The sequence below is a fragment of the Sceloporus undulatus genome, chromosome 6 (genome assembly GCF_019175285.1).
Source record: "Sceloporus undulatus isolate JIND9_A2432 ecotype Alabama chromosome 6, SceUnd_v1.1, whole genome shotgun sequence".
NCBI classification, from domain to species: Eukaryota; Metazoa; Chordata; class Lepidosauria; order Squamata; family Phrynosomatidae; genus Sceloporus; species Sceloporus undulatus.
The window spans coordinates 92,302,819-92,320,308 of NC_056527.1; the positions used below are offsets into that span (position 1 = coordinate 92,302,819).

Genomic DNA, 17,490 nt, shown 5'->3' on the forward strand with positions numbered 1-17,490 from the left:
GTGGACTGAGAAATACAATTATAGTACTATGATTCTACTTTGTTACTTCAACATTCTGTGGAACTGAGATTTACAGTTTGTGTGTATGTGCCTTTGAGTTGTCAGTCAATATATTCCAACCCTATGAATTTCACTGGGTTTTCTTAGGGAAGGAATACTTTGAGATGCATTTCCCAGTTCCTTCCTCTGAAATATAGCCCACAGCCACTGTATACACTGGCAGTCTCCTACTCAAGTACTACTCAGGGCTGGCCCTGCTTAGCTTCCAAGATCAATAACCTTAGGGTATTTCAGCCTATAATTTGCAGTTTAGTGAGGACTTTTAGAAAATCTCAGCCACAGTCCTCTAGTGCCTCCTCACCAAACTGCAAGCCCCGGGATTCCGCAGGACGCAGCCATGACAATTAGTGTGGAATTATTGTATTTTAATTGTGTTGTGTGAAAAGATGCTGAGAAACCTGCCTAAGGCCACCTGATAAGCAGTCTCTACCTTTGCAAACACACAAAACACCATCCAGAGATCCGTAACAGGGTTGTCTCTTGGCCCAAGGGAAGCTATCATACTAAAAAGGAAAACAAAACTAGACAGACTAAGGGTGTGGTGCAATGGGAGAAGCATCTTAAATAATTGAACTCTTCCCTCCTGCTGTCAAGACTCCCACACACAGCAGAGGCATGCTGCATTTTTGGCTGTCTGGCAAATGCTTGCATATGTATATCTGGAGTCATGCAAGATCAAACCAGCTAGCCTCATTCTGTCTTTCTCTGGGTCTTTCATCTGTCAAAGCCATGGAAAGGGGTTCAAAGAATGTTAATTTAGTACTGAAAGGAAAGTAGGGGAGCTAGTCACAGGTTTCTTGTTATAGGAAAGGATTTGGTTTGCTGTAGAAGACACAAGTCTCTTTCAGATCAGAAAGGTAAGAATTTCTGCTTCTTCCCACACTAGGAAGCTTTTGGCCAAGAAGTCACTTAAGCACAATTCACAACGTTCCATTATCAACAGCACACTTTACATCTAAGTATTTGCCCAAGATACTTTTAAAAGTCTGGACAAGTCAGGAATAACTTGAGTTTACAAACTCAGAACAAAAACACATAAAGAAAAATGGATTTTGGGGTTGTATCAAGTGGATTTCCCAGTTTGCCACTGACTCAAAGGGATGCAGCTACCAGAGGATGGGCGAAAAATAAAAGGGATCGTCCCTCGAAATAATTCTGGCCCCCAATTGAAATTTTTGTGCAGTCTTCACATGTCTAGTATAGCAGAGACACTGGGAATCATTGGCACCCAGAACTTTTATATTTGCTGTGTTCACATTTCTTTGATAACTTTGCCTGCCCCCTTTTCCCTTGGATGCCCAAATTGTATTTCTAAATGCTCAAGTGAAAATTAAAGTTACTGCAATGCTAGAAATTTGGGGACTGAAGGAAATAGGACAATGTCCTCATCCCTCCCCAATTATACCCCTAATGTAGGTTATGAAGAGGGCCTTCTGCCCTAGACTGTCACTGAAAGTACTGTAGTGCCAAATAAATCTCCTACTCCTACACATAAGGGCTACTCTGCAAGTTGCAGCCATGTTTATAAAGCAATTTTGCCTGGACCCAGACCCTTTGTGAGGGTTTTTAATTCCAAGCCAAACTGACAACTCTTCCTCCTCCCACAATAGTTGGATTGTACACAGACACCCTGCTCAGTTGGAGTGCTTATGAATATCTGATGGCCTTTGCAGCAGCTCAGGTACTTCAGGTTGTATTGCTATAGACATAATGCAATATATTATCACAATTTCAGATCTTTTGTCATTATAATTAAGATTTTGTTGTTCTTACTGCATGCTTTCGTCATTTCCGACTAAAGCAAACCTATCATAGTGTTTTCTTGGCAAGTTTCTTCGGGGATGTGTGGGTTTCCATGGTCCAGTGGAGATTTGAACCCTGGTCTCCCAGTGTCCTGATCCAATGCCCAAACTATTACACCATGCTGGCCCTCAATTATGATTTAGATTGGGAAAGATTGGGGAAATAAAATAGTACTGAAAGAAACTGTTAGGAATGTCTGTTCACCTAAATCAAAGCTCCAGTGTGTAAAAGTTACATTTTGTAAAAAAATTTTTTAAAAAAAACTGAAAGTGCTTTCATGTTTATATTGTTTGGTCATAATAAAAAATACTATCACACTGATTGATCTATTGGAGATAGGTTATTATTAGTGAGCTCAGTAGAAATCTTTGTAATATGTGCACACCATTGTAATAAAGGGTCTTCACACTCATTTGGACACAAGGTGGCACAATGGTGCAGTGAAACCCTGTTTTTCACTCCCATCAGAATAAAGTTGTCGGGTTTTTTTAAAAGGCTCTGCAGTGAAGGTAGAACAAATAAACCACCCTCCATCATCATTGTTGTTTTGTACCTTCAAGTCTATAGTTTTTGGTGGGTTTTTCGGGCTATGTGGCCATGTTCTAGAAGAATTTCTTCCTGACATTTCACCAGCAGCCACAGATGCTGGCAAAACATCAGGAAGAAACTCTTCTAGAACATGGCCACATAGCCCGAAAAACCCACCAAAAACTATGGATGCTGGCCATGAAAGCCTTCAAGTCATTTCTGACTAATGGCAACCCTAAAGTGAAAACATTTGGGATTGCCTTGGCTGCCTTCAGAGGCTGAGAGTGTGTGAGTTGCCCAAGGTCACCCAGTGGGTTTCCATGGCCAAGCAGGGATTCAAATCTTGGTATCCTTCACAGATTAAGACCAGGATATATGCAGACAAGCAAGATTAGAATATGCTCAAAACAGCAAAGAACACACTAGCTAGAAGAGGCTGTAGCTGTCTGCTTTTGCCTGAGTCTACTGTGAAGGGCAGAATTCTGCCTGCTCCTCTTTCTTCTCCTCTGCTACACTGAGCACAAGCTACTTTTCCACTTTGAACTCAGTTTGCAGCAACTGAAATAAGAAAGGACAAAGGGGGAAAGTAGGAAGAGAAAACTGGGATATTTTAAAAGCAGCTGAAGTTGGATGGCAGAAGATTAGTCGGAATTTCACACTATGGCAAATAATTTACCCACATGCGTAGTGCAATTTACACTTGCATATATCCCTCACAGGATGCCAGCCATGGTCTGTGAATATATTTGAAACTTGTATTTACTTGTTTTTAAAAAATAACTTTCCCCTTAATCCAAATGTCAGGATTATACGTAGCAGAGATGCTATTACTCATGAACCATTCAAATGAGAAAATGGACAACCCAGAGGAACTATTTCTTTACAAATCCCTCATCTCTATTTACCACCTGTCTAAATCAGATTGTAGAGGGACCTGGAAGAAATCGAAGACGGTCAGTTAAGAAGGGTAGCCTATCTGCAGTCCTCCATTTGCTGTTGGACTCCAAGTTCTATCATCCTTAATGAGCACAACCAATGGTGAGTAATTCTGGCAGTTGCAGTTTTACATCTGGAGGATGACACAATCCTTACCCCTGCAATAAGACTTTGGTCAATGGTGAGCTAATGCCAGATAACCTTTGAGAGCATGACAGTTCAGATCCCTCCTCAGCTACAAACCTATTTACTAGAACGTCTGAAGCAATGTCCTCTCTTCTCTAAAATGGAAATAATGTTGAGTCATACAATCTCACCCCCAGAAAAGTTCACTTAAGTTTCACCATAAACTGAAAATAACTTGAAGGCACAACAATGAAGTTCACCACAGTAGGGGCTGGCAACTGTGGAAGGAGAGGGGGCTGCATTAGATCCCCAGGAAATGTTGGAGGACAGCATCTTCCCCACCACAACCTCTTGCAAAAATAAAAATCAATACCCCCCATGCCTTCTAGGGAACTTGGGGGGGATTTACTGTGACCACATCTTTGGGCCTTCCTGGACCATTTTAGCCCCATGATAGGTTTTTTAAAAATAACAGGTACTGATTGATGCTGTTTTTTTAAAAAGGCCTCTCTTGGCCCTATATTGGCCAAAAGTGGGCCCAAAACAGGGCAGAAATACCCTCTTACCCACTATTAAGCATTTTGTGGTAAAACAATTTTTTGAAAAACTTTGTAAAAAATTGTTTGACCACTGAGTGGTGGGGTAGAGGGCCTGCAAACATGATGGAAATGACCTTGCATCCTTCCGAAGTTGCTAAAATAAGTACCCAGATTGTTGGAGGCAATTAACTTACACTTTGTAAACCGCATAAAAGATGGTCCCTTCCCACCATTCATCTAGTTGGCTCTCTGCACCTACAGATTTTTTATCCATGGATTCAACCATCCATGGTCTGAAAATATTCAAAAAAATACATAAATCCCAAAAAGCAAACCTTGATTTTGCCCTATTATATAAGGGACACCATTTTACTACACCATTGTATTTAATGGGACTTGACCAGCCACAGATTTTATTATCCACAGGGCGGGGGGGGGGGGGTTCCCAGACCCAGACATCAGCAGATACCAAGGGGCCGCTGTACAATCAAACTTACTGAAATGTTATGCTTCAACAGTGGTGATGGGACAGTGTCTTCTACTGCCACTAAGGGTGCAATGGAGCTTAGGGGAAGGCAGGTCAGACATACATATCATACACACAGAGCTTTGTCCTCCAAGACAAATGAAAAGCTGTGGGGTTGCCAGACTGTCTAGTTCTATAGGACTGGCCCTAGTTGTAATTTCGTCTGAGATAAAGCAAAACGTTTCAAACACCTATAGCAGTGCTATGAAGCAAAGCTTCATTTATCCAAGTCAACTTTTGTCTCCTCCAAATTATGACAGCGAACGCAAAGGACCGTTTAAGTATTTTATTTCAAACCCCTCTCTCCCCACCAACCCTCTTGAACAACCACCCATAGGCCAAAAGAACAAACAAAAAACAGCCCACAATAGAAATGAGATACAAACAGGAGAGGGGCAAAGTTCTCTCCCATGGTTGACAAAATTTACCCAAAAAGGGGAAAAAAAGAGAAAGAAAAAGCATTGCACCCCAACTATGAGGCAAAATTATTCAGTACATCCATTTTACAGACAGGACCCTGCAGCAGTTACAAATGCTTCCAAATGAGAAACCGAAAACGTGCCTATTGATACAATATATACAGACAAGGCCATTCAGAACCCAGTCCATAAAACAGCCTGACTCCCTCCCCTAAAATGTCTAAGCACACCCAAAGTGCATTCATTTTCATATAAAACATCTTTTCTTCCCCTTCCTGCCAAGCGCAAAACTTTTTAAGATTGGCCTGCAAGTCTGAATTTTGTTTTTTATTTCTACATTTTTATAGTTCTGAAAATAAATTACAGCAGCTGTTTTAATAAATTATAAATACACGCACACGCGCACATACAAACACACAAAACAAATTCAGAAACTTTAAAAAAAACTTTTAACAGTGCAGTAAGGTGACATCTTACTGAATCAAATTTTCCTGGAATATGCAACCTTTCAGTTGACACAGGACACTAATATTGTGTACCTAAACTAGCTTTTCAGTGTTATTACTGAGGTATACATATTTAATTCTGCATACCCTACCCATTTTCTCTGACTAAAAGAGATTGATAGGGATTTTTTTTTCTTGTACCATTTTGGACTCTTGTTCTGCAAAAAGTGCAACACGTCTCCCAAGTGCGATCCAACACCAGCCCACAAATGCTCAGGAAAAAAAAAGAAATTTTGCAACTGTTTGAAAACGTTCACTACCATCAAAGAAAAGCTGAGGATGTGAAACAATAGGTGGTCACGCAAATGGGCTCATGTAGTCCTTTAAGAGGTAAAACAGACTACACCAGATTATAGTAGATCTGGTCTAGTTAATTTCACTACTCCACAGACCTATGGAGGTCTAAGTCAATCCAGTACCATTATCAGTGCAACAGGCTGATCACAGCTCACCAAGTTGTGGTCAACCAAAAAGATTAAGAAGCTTATGAGTTCTGCTATTTTTCTGGGTCCATGAAGACACGGGGTCGGCTAGGTAGGTGGTAGTCCACAATACATGGGTTACACTCTGATGGAAACAATGGGTAGTAAGAGGACAGGTCAAAAGCTGCAAGGATAGGATGAAGTGAAAGAGCTTAACTCCAAGGTTTAGGGTAAAACTGCACACAGTTTTATGTTGCATTATGTGTGCAGCAATCCAGCTACCCTTCCTAGGCTAGAACTTATATCACAGTAGTAAGCTTTATGTGACAGGGATCTCTTCCATTGCCCAACAAATGCAATAGCTGGAGACAGTTGTGACCCTACTGAGAATGAGCTTTATGATATCTGAACTCTGACTTCTGTTTGAAACCGCCACTGAACTTATATGTAAGTACTGAACAAGTTGTTCATCCTCTCTCTCAAATTCTTCTCTCTTTAACAGCATGGGAACAGTAATTTATCTAGCCAGGCTGCTTGTTTTTAAAGAAAACACACACAAAAGGACTTGGCAGAACAGAGGTTGTATCAGAATAGGCATACTACATATCCCTCTGTAGTACATATCCACAAAGATCTGCTCCTTTTTCAGCCAGGGAAAAGGCAGCTTTTCCCTCCCCGTCCCATGGCGGCTTCAAGCTGTTGCAGCAGCATGCAGCATATAAACACCATACTGCTAGAGCACCTTGAAGCTGCCCATGTCGGGGCATCCGCCTGACTTCCGGGTGGTGTGGGAATGTGTGATGTATGAACACCACACTCCCAAGCTGCCCAGACAGCTGCTTTAAAAGGGCTGCCTGTTCTGGCCCTTAGTTCTTGTGTCGTTTTCTAAGGTCAAATCTATATTTATGCAAACAGCATTTAAGAGGATAACTTTTATCCTCTAGTGGATAACTTCAAATCCATTACATTTTGGAAGTACACATTCGCTCCACAGAAACCCTCTCATGAGTGCATGAGTTTCCTACTGTGTTTAGACATTTTAGCCCAATCATAAAAATAATTATGTCAACAACACATGCATCCATTATTATTCTTGTGAAATATCAATTAAATGTGCTGGGGCAGAGGAACAGCATACTGGACTACATGTTTGATTTGAGGGCAAGAAACAAAAACAGTCCCTTTTAGCATTTTTATTAAACAGTCTGATTTATGAAGCTTGGTCTGCTCTTTTTAGCCTCAAGTTAGCACCTAGGTTTTTGTTTTTTTGAATGTCAAAGCAATTAAGAGCCAAGCTATTATAAGATGCACCTGAACGTTGTCTGAGGCTCAAAAAAATGATATACAAGCACAGCAATCCAAATGCCCACAGCTGTACCTTCAAGACAATACAAAGACGCTTCTGCATTTCTGAATCACAATTCAATTGCTGTTGATCAAGCAGCAAAGCCTTCCTGGCCCAACTAAATGCTGTGGCTCCAGTGGAAACTTACACCAAGTACTTAGGGATGTGCTCTTATTCTTCCACCCAACCACAGTAGCACCATTAAGGCCAAACAAAACCCTACCTCCCTAAATTTTAAAATCATCAAGTAGTATTACAGGCCAGGATATATTTAAACCTTACTTCCTGCTGTAGATATTGGGAGAGGGAAGAGCATCATTTGTTCAAGTAAAAAGTCAAAACCTAGCACATGGGTGGGGAAACTTTGGCCCTCCAGAAGTTTTGAACTTTAACTCCAGAATCCCTAGTAGATGGTGGGAGTTGTTACCCAAAACCCCAGGAGCCAAAGGTTTTCCACCTCTGGTTTGAAATATGTTCAGAAGCTCCCAGACCCAAGCTGAATACAATCAATGAAAATAAAAGACAAATGGAGTAGTTGATTCTAAATAGCCATCAACTTCTTCTGAGTTAACCATCCTTTCCCCCTTCCTCAAATATTTACTATGGAGAGTAACAAATGCTACAGTACAAGTACTTCAGTCAATGGACCTCTCCCTCAAAAAAGCGACAGTGCTGGATTTAATTTTTGCTACATAACACTCATCCACCACCATTCACCCATTTCAAAAGTAAAGTTATCACACAACCCCACAAAGGAGAGATCTCTTTCACTTTCTCACTCACCCACTCACTCACTCATTCCTTATACAGGAATGTCATCACAGCAGACTTAACAGAGACACAACAGTGGCCCAGGGAAACCAACTTTCTCCCTGAACATTATTTACACACAATTGGCTTTTGCTACTCAGTAGTCAGTCAATGGAGTTCTAGAGGAGCTCACATTTCGACAGAAGGATTGGAGGCAGGTAACAGACCCCCAGTACAGTCACTGGGGCATGGTTTGTGCGTGTTTGAGCCATATTTTAAGAAATATTTCCTCCCCACTGCCATGCAAGTGCAGGCCTTAGGTTTGATCTCATTTCTGAGATGAACCAAGAAAATTATGTTGCACAGGGAAGTGTAGGAAAGGACTAAATAAATCTCAAAATCCACAGTGAATCAGAAAACTTTCCCTCTTAAATGAGATGAAGGTGGACATGATAAAACAGTTTTAAAAGCCATAATCCAAACACTGAATCCCTTGTAGGTTGTTATACCTCAGTTCCAGTGCACCTAAACCTATCTTTGTAGTCACACACAAGTTCAAGCCTTTGTATAGCTAGAATGAAACGGATGGCCTTTCCAGTGTATTGTTAACATTTCAAAATGCACAGCGTGAAAATATAGGGGTCCTCTTGGTGCATTTAAGATTCCACCCAGCATGGAACCTCTTTTGGTTTCAAGTGGGCAAGGTCTTTAGCATTATTGTCTTTGATGCCATTTAGATACAGATCTCCAGTTCTAAGGTAGCCACATATATTTCAGCAGAGGATCATATATTTCGCCAGTGTATCAGAATAAAGAGTAGAACAAGTTCCAGGAATGTAATTTTCCCCACCACTACCACTACCATAGGAGACACCAACACCTTCATCAGTTCACATCTAATACAATGGTCTCAGCTGACTGGGGAACTGGTAGGAGATGATAGACCATAGGGAAAGGGCTCAACTTCAGTAGGTCAATGCATTTCTAATTCACTCTTTTAACAATTTAAAAAACGTACCAAAATGAGCAATGGAAGAGAAGCTTCTTTGGGGTAGAGCAGAACATGGATGTGGTTGTCCAAGCAGTAAATGCAGAAACAGTTCAGAAGTAAGCTTTTCATAATCAAATAGCAAAATAAAGAGAGTGAGCATGACAGGGAGCCGTCTGATTCCAAAATTTGATTCTACCCTGGAATGCACAATGTATTATATAAGGCGAAGAGATGTCTAACTTCCTTAGAACCTATTGATTTTGGGGAGAGAGAAAAAGATTCTATCATGGGGGAAACTCTCCGGGGGGCGGGGGCAGGCTACTAACCATTTAACTCTTTTAAAGATAATTTCAAAGTCAGTTCTCCACAACTTTGACAGCTCAATTTACTCTATCCAGTGTGTAGGAAGTAAACCTATAGAAGTTGAGGCTGAAACCAATGTAAACGGTTTGGAAAGAGACTATGACAAAAGCTTCACAAATATATTACTAAGAATAAATAATAATAAAGATATTGTCTTAATAAGTAAGATATCACAGCTTTTAAAAAAATCCACTAAGAAACGTAAGCCAAGTAAACTTCATCTTGAGATGGAAGCGGCTTTTAAGACTCACAAAAAAAGAGAGATACCTCTTGGACAATCACTGCAGTTTGGTATATAGGTGTGTGGAGGGGGGGTCATTTTCTTTTGCTATGATAAAACTTTGTTTTGTTGTTATAGTAGACAAATAAGTTGCACACAATGTTTCTTCACTGACACATTCAGCAGATTCCTCAGTAAGGTTGGTTACAGGTGCTCTCCTTTAAAAATGCTTTGTTTTCTTTTGCATGAATGACTGCTCCCAACTTTTGTACTTTCATTTCCACTCTCACATTGGGATGGGGCTAAGGTGCTTCAGAAATCTGCTTCCTCTCATTAAGAGAGTTCAAGAGCTATTTCCTTCCACTGGTCAAGCCTCCACTCTGCTTGTCCAATAGCGCATCCTGACTTCCACTTCTTGGGAGCAACACAGTGAAAGCTGATTTACAACACCAAGATCAGCTTCAGGTGCCCACTGTGCATTTTACCTCTGCTTGATGGGTTTATCAATACATTTATAACCACCATCTCTTGCATGGCATCCCAGTGTTCAGGAGACTGGGGGGGGGGGGGGGGGGAAAATGGCTATCTATTATTCAACTGGCTAACATCATCTGCAGCAGAACGGGTCCGTAATGTTAAATGTGTTCTATAGACATTTGAACAAAGGCAACAACATTTTTTTACATCTGGCTGAATTCCCACTGCCTTACCCTTCTGCTCCCCACAACTTTCCTTGAGCTGTAGCACAGCTGACTGTTCTCACTGCCTGCCTCCCTCCTCCCAACTCCACATGTTGTATATGGCTCAGACTTGCCCTGCAAAAGCAGCCTTTCCCAACAGAATCACTGGACTAAAAACCTAGTTTTGCTTATTTAAATCTCAGGAATCTGCTGCACATACTCACCCTTCCCAAGCTTTCCCTCCCCCAAATACCAACAGGTAAACAAAAGGTGAAATTGGCTTGCTATTTTCCATGCCACAAAAAAGGGGGAGAGGGTGGAGGGAAAGCACCAAAAATAGAAATTTAACAAGAAAAATAACATTCTCCATTCTTCCAGGAGCTTGTAGTCCAGCTTCAGAAGATTCCAACATCTTTATGGAAACTTTTTTTAGGGGGGGGGGGAATCATGGCTCCCATTTTTCAGTGCACAGCTGTGCTTCTTCTCGAGTGTCCTGGATCCTCTCCTGAGACTCAGAGACAGCCAGGAAGCAAGCAAATGCCAGGAGTCCACTTCAATGCTGCCTCTATAGCTACACGATACTGGTGACCAAATTCCTAATGGGAAGAGGAGATAAAAACAAGGCAAGTTTATACCACTAAACTACTTTTTGCAAATCTAAGAGGGACTGGAGCACAGGGTTGTGTGTATTTCTCTGGAGTTCAAATACAAAGTTTGCTTCTGAGTACAGACATTTCTCAGGCTTTCTACTTTAAATTGCAAAACGCAGATTTGTAGCCTACATGAAACTTATAAAACACATAGGCAGTGGGTGGAAAAGAACCATTTGGGACTACAACTCTCCAGAATCCCTTCCCCACCACATCCACAACCAGTCTGAGTATATACAGTGTAATTCCTAAGTAAGCCAGTATGACAACATTCATTCTGGACTCTGAGAAAACCTTCCAATGGTCAAGATATTAGGCTTCAGACCTCTGCTCTCGCTGCCCAGTGGGAGAAGTAAAAAAATCAGCTGTCCTCACTATCTCTAATGGTAGGGCCAAGGTGAACAGCCATAGCAAAGGTGAAAAGCCATTCTAGAAACTGAAGAAGCATCTCCTAATGCCAGAAATGAGGAACTTCTGAAGCTGCTCATTGCTGGGCTTGAGGGGTAGGACCAGAATCCCACTTTCATTTTTAAGTCAAGCCTCTAGTCTCTGTATACAATAAAATGTATGTTACCATTGGTGACAACAGCAAGGTATGGGTGGGGCCTCTCATTACGTTGAACTGTCTGCCTCTTGCTTCTGTTTGGAGACAAGCTGAGCCTCTTTCAGTGAGAGATACACCTCCTCCTGGGGGTCATAGTAGTAAAACTTGCGGATGTACGAGATCAGAGGCCTGGATAAATAGAAAACGAAAGGGTAACATCCAAAAAGACTTTAGAGGCACAATGGAATAGAATGGAAGTCAATTTCAAAACAAACAACAAGGTTTTAAGTTCTCTCTTTATTTCTTCTATTTAGGCCAGTAAGAGTTGTTACAGCAAATGCACAATTTCAAGAGGCCGTTTGCACTCATGGAATGGATTGTACCATTACCATCTTTTTAAATAAAGGAGGAGGACAACAATCGAAAAATAGACATATGTGAAAAGAAATCTAGAAAACTGGCTCCATTGCAGACTGAATTTTTAGATGATTCTCAGGTCCAAAGTCTGAAAAGTGAAATAGCCACATAGCATGGGGCAGTCCTCCTGGAGAGAGTCAACATGGCCTAGTGGTTTGGGTGTTGGACTACGACTCTGGACCAGGGTCTGAATCCCTACTTAGCCATGAAACCCACTGGGTGACCTTGGATAAGTTACACTCTCTCAGCCTCAGAGGATGGCAGTGGCATATGCTCTCTGATGAAATTTGCAAAAAAAACCAAAACAAACCATGATAGGTTCACCTCAGGTCACCATAAATGGCAAACAATTTGAAAGCACACAATAACTACGTCCTCTGGGCCCCATCACCCCTTCCCTCCAACATCACACTTCCTGACTCTTTACCTAGTTTGTTGCTTTCAACAAAGTCGCCTCTCCTCCTCTTCCAGATAACTGTTTCCAGTGCAGATGGGGAATCTCAGGGCCCTACAGTTCAAGTTCAGCCTGCCTAGAGTCTCAATGTCCTTTTCAGAATTCCCAGGTGACCCTACTCTATGGTAGGGTCGTCATAAATCAGAGTTAACTTGAAGGCACATGACAACTCCTGCCATTATAAACTGCCTCCCTCCAGCCTCATTATTCAGAGAAAGTTGGGATATAAATAAAATAATAATACCGTAAATATCTTTCTTAGCTGCTGCAAGTAAGAACTTTAAGTGAACATATGTTGATCCTATCCTTGTATCTTTTGCCTCACTCACCACTGGATTGTGGCCTCTGAAATTCAATTTGGACCTATTTGAAAAAGGTTCCTCACCTTTATTTCACAGCTCCTACTAGGCCCAAGCACTAAGCCATTTATTCCCCCATGCACCAGGTAAATTCACTTTCTCCATTCCTCACAGTGATGCACTGTAAACATTCAACATAACCTATACCTTTTGACATAATGTGGTTGTAAACCTTCTGCTGACACAACAGCAGTTTGAAATGTCCTGGAGTGCAGGCACAGGGAAGGAGGAGCTCGCATGAAATTGTTCTAGCCTCAGGCCTTTCCAGACAGTTTGCAGCACAACAAAATGCATGCCATTTACTCATCTGTAGAAACCACCAGATGTTTTCCCTCAAGCAAGCAGTTTGCTTCAGGCACTATCCCATTACTCAGAACTGCAAACTGTACATGCATCAGTGCTTGGGAAAAGATTCTTTTCCCCGTGCCATTTGATGTGGAGCATTTTGTCTGCAATGCAGCTATGCCAAGTGTGGTGGCTACATGTACTTGATTATTTTAAACCTGATGCTTTGTACTTTTAATGTCTATTGGAAAGAATCATATTTGGGGAGTGATACAAACATTTTGATATCTGATCTGATCTGCCTGATCTACACAGGCAACTTCATCCTTGACTGTCTTCAGTCACTGAGTAACACTGTTTGTGTAAACCAAACCAAGCAAGATAGGTGCATAGTGAATAGTGCTGAATAGCGGAAAAGTAAAAATGTATCTTGTTATTTTCTTTCCCTCCTGAAAATGGCACAGGGAGTAGAATTTAATTTCATACCATGCAGCCCCAACTCTAGGATACTAGAAGTCAGAACCTATATTCTGCATCTCTCCCAACAAAGGGACACATGGAAGCTTATAGCAAGGTTAAAACAAGCCATAATTAAATGACTGATAATTCCAAAGTTTTTTTAAAAAACTATCAAATTAGCTATCATCTAATTTTAGACTACCATGCTGTGAGGGCCTGATATGAGTTGTAAGCCAAAACACCTGGAGAGCCTAAGTTTAATCACTTCTGTTTTAGAGATAAAGACCTGTTTTTAACTTCTGTGCCTCCCTGCCATCCCACAACTGCCATCTAGATTCCATAAGCCACAGCTGGGCAACTATGGAAGACTTATGGGCCAATTTTCTGACCCTGGAAATCTCTGGTGGCTTCATAGACTGCCCAAAATGCAAAAAAGGAAAAAAAGGGGGAGGAAGAGGAAAAGTTGCTAGAAGTATGTTATGTAGCCTAGCAGGAGTAGGGACTGTAGCCTATTAAAAAATTGAAATGTCATTTCTAGAAACGTAACTTTTTTAATACACATAGAAACCACTGTCTGGTGAATCTGAAGCCACCATGACACTGTACTTTCCCACTACCATAGGTACTGTATATACCAGTGATGGCGAACCTTTTTAGGTCGCTGTGCCAAGGGTGGAGATTCTGCCCTCCGGGGGTGGGGCCCGTGCCAGAGGCAGGGCTTCCACCCTCCGAGGGCAGGGCTTCCACCCTCCAGGGGCGGGGCTTTCCCCACACCCTTTCCTGGCCTCCAGCTGTCTCTGAGAGACAGCTGGAAGTCGGGGGGAAATTGGGGGAGGAGTGACAGGCTCACACCTGCTCTTCCTGCCCTTCCCTTGGCCTCCAGCTGTCTCTCAGAGACAGCTGGGGACCAGTAAGGGCCTGTGGGGGGCAGGAGCAAAGGGTCCGCAGGCCCTGCTCCTGTCCCCGGGGCTGCCCCAGGCCGGAGGTGTCCTCCGAAGAACACCTCCGGCCTGGTGAAGCCCCGTGGGTGGGAGGACGAGGAAGCCAGCTTCTCCCCGCACCCTTTCCATGGGCCGTTTCTCCTTCCTTCCTCGCCCTCCCAAACCGAAGGCAGCGCTGCCTTCAGCCTGGGAGGGCGAGGAAAGAAGGAGAAGCTGGCACAGGCCGTTTCTCCTTCCTTCCTCGCCTTCCCAAACCAAAGGCAGCGCTGCCTTGGGCCTGGGAGGGCGAACGGGGGAAGGAGAAGCCGAGGAGGAGGAGGCTGGGCACGTGTCCCAGCTTCCTCCTCGGTTTCCCTTTCCTCCGTGCAAAAGGGCTCCATAGAGCCCTTTCGCGCGGAGGAATGGAAAGACGGCTGGGAGGAGGAGACAGACGTACGCCCAGCCTCCTCCTCCTCCTCAGCTTTTCCTTCTCCCGTTCGCCCTCCCAGGCCCAAGGCAGCGCTGAGAGAGACAGCGGGAGGCCCGGAAATGGCAGGGAGGAGGCAGAACGGGCACGCACCCATTCTGCCTTCTCCCTCGCCCTGTGCCTGGCGAAATGGTGCCACGTGCCACCCATGGCACGCGTGCAATGCCTTCGCCATCACGGGTATATACTTATGTATGAGTCTAGAAATTTTAGTCCAAAAATTGACCCCCCAACGCCTGGGTCAATTTATCCATGGGTCAATGTAAGTACTCTAATTGCTGTACCTTAACTCTTATCAAAAAAAAAAAAAAGGAACCATCACCTCTGAGACCAGTGGCAAAAGGGAAGAGCTTAGTCCATCCTGGAAGAAACTAAAAGAAGCACTAATCCACTCTATGTTAAACCACTGCAATGCCTTTTTGAATGTCTGAGAAGGAAAATAGCAGTGTGCTTTAGCATTATTTTCCTTTCCTTTTCATGGCAAAATTTGCATCCTTTGTTACATGCCCCTAAGTTTTACTCTCAACATGTACAGGAAATCCATAACTTTGGCCCCAAAACCTGACTTCAACTTATACATGAGATTGACTTATAGTCAAGTATATACAGTACTTGTAATTTTGCAATATCTTAACAAGCTTCTGCATAACTAGGAAGTTTCCCAAGTATATAAAAACACTCCATTGTTTCTGGCCCATATTCCCAACTGAAACGCATCTGATGGTCAAGGTGGTTAGAGCACTGGAAAGACTGACATTGGTTCAAATCCCTCACTTGGATATGAAGGTCATTAGTAGTCTAAGCTACCTCACAGGACTGTGATGATAAAAATGGGGAGTAAGACCATTTGTGCTATTTCAAGCTCCATAGAAAGAAGATGGGATAGACAAGTAATGTCATTTCCACTATCAGGAATAATGAAACAGCAGCAGAGAGATTCCTTTAGTCCAAGCTGGGAATCATGCAGCCCTCCAGATGTTGTTAGACTGCAACTCCCAACAGCCCTAGCCAGCAGAGCCAATGGTGAGGAACGGTGGGAGCTGCAGTCTAACAACATCTGAAGGGTTGCATGATTTCCACAGTGTTCCTTTAAAAAAAGGGCATGGCAGAACTTACTTGGGGAGTGGCAGCTCTGGAATGTGATCGATGCGGACCAGCTGCCTTATCCGGAAGCGGCAGAGATGCTGTAGCGATTTTACATTGCTGAACCTAGAGACTGGATAGAGGAGCTGGACGGGGGTTGGAGGGAGACCTGCAAAAAAAGATTTAAAAAGAATATAAGTAGTGGAGGCAGCTTAGAGGGAGAGACAGAAACAGCAGCCATTAAGATATATAATTATCAGGAGCCTAGGGCAAAGTGAGTGCAAGAAACCACTGTAGCTGACTCCCTGCACTGGACATTTCTGTATTTGGAAACCTGCTGTCTTGGCCAACCTGTATTAGCCTCTGATGCAGAAGTAACCTCATGTATTCCCAGGTTAGGAGTGTACTGTGTGAAGAACTCTCTGGCTCTGTACCTGCTTCACAGTGAAACACTCGATATTCTGGCTATTTTGGAGTGCAGCCAAGGATTTTCTTACATGCACCCAATGATGCACCTGATGAAAGAGAAACCAGCTCCCTCATCACTCTGCCAAAAAGTCCCTCACCCCTACCTTTCTGGAGTAAAGTCTTTGAAGCACATTTTTTTCAAAGGGGATCATTATGCCTAATGGGTAGGGTGAGATATGGAAGCAAGTATTGATAAAAGAGTTTTGGGCGGAGGAGAGCAGAATGAAGTTTACTTGTTTCCCTTGGGGGAAACGTACAGGATGGCATCCTGTTGGTGACATACACAGGCATAAGCTGTGCTATACATAGAGCGTGATTTTGTTGGACAATGTGAGTTGATCACATCCAACTGATGGTGGTGTAAATGGAGCAATGCATTTGGGACCACTGCATGTGGGATAGCATATTAAAGTACAAAGCAAGTGAATGCACATTGCTTCTACACACACCTTGTGTGCACAACAGGTTACCAGCCACACATCTTAACCATTTATCCACATACATTGCACTATGGTGGTAATTGATACAGGGAGCTGCTTCATGGCAGATATTTATATTATGCTGAGCAATGTAGGATCTAGGCCATGAAGTTCATTATTGTTGATTTGCTTTGAGGAAGTAGGTCAGGGAAAAGACTTCTGTCCGTCAGAGGGGTGGGGAACTTGCAGCCTTCTAGATGCTCCTGAACTGACACAGAGCAGCAGAGCCCCAAAATAACTAGATACCGTTTTGCATGCTTGTCTAATTAATGCCACACCCACACAACATTATCGCAATACTACCACACACCTGGAACTCTGGATCGTAAGAAGTACAGGAACTTCCCGTTTTTGGAGTGCATGATGGCACGCTTGATGAACTCCACCACAGACTGGCAGCGGTCCTCAAACTTGGGGTGGCACCAAAGACTGAAGGTTCCTGAGCCAAGAAACCAGAGAGGGGAAGTGAGTAGAGAAGTTTTTGCACATGCTGATTACATATGCACCTATCAAAATAAAGGCAATTAACACAGACTGGTGGGTAGAATACTGACTCTGGGTCCCACCTAGCACACTCCATTTTGTTATCTGAAGCAGAGCAGCACATGGTGCCTCACATTCACCCAAAATGAATATTACCCAAACACAGACAAATCATATATTCTAACATA

General features: G+C 42.8%; 1 protein-coding gene across 2 annotated transcripts in view; it reads right to left on the reverse strand.

The window, feature by feature from the left end:
* Positions 1–4,795: 4,795 nt before the first annotated feature.
* SOCS7 (suppressor of cytokine signaling 7) overlaps positions 4,796–17,490 on the reverse strand; it is a 30,143-nt gene continuing 17,448 nt past the window's right edge. For both annotated transcript variants that reach the window (XM_042475610.1, XM_042475609.1), the window contains 4 exons: positions 17,130–17,258; positions 15,906–16,041; positions 11,439–11,597; positions 4,796–10,810 (listed from right to left, as the gene is read on the reverse strand). In XM_042475610.1, the coding sequence (XP_042331544.1) occupies positions 11,477–11,597; positions 15,906–16,041; positions 17,130–17,258 (386 nt within the window). In that variant the 3' untranslated portion in view covers positions 4,796–10,810; positions 11,439–11,476. The remainder of the gene's footprint in view (positions 10,811–11,438; positions 11,598–15,905; positions 16,042–17,129; positions 17,259–17,490) is intronic.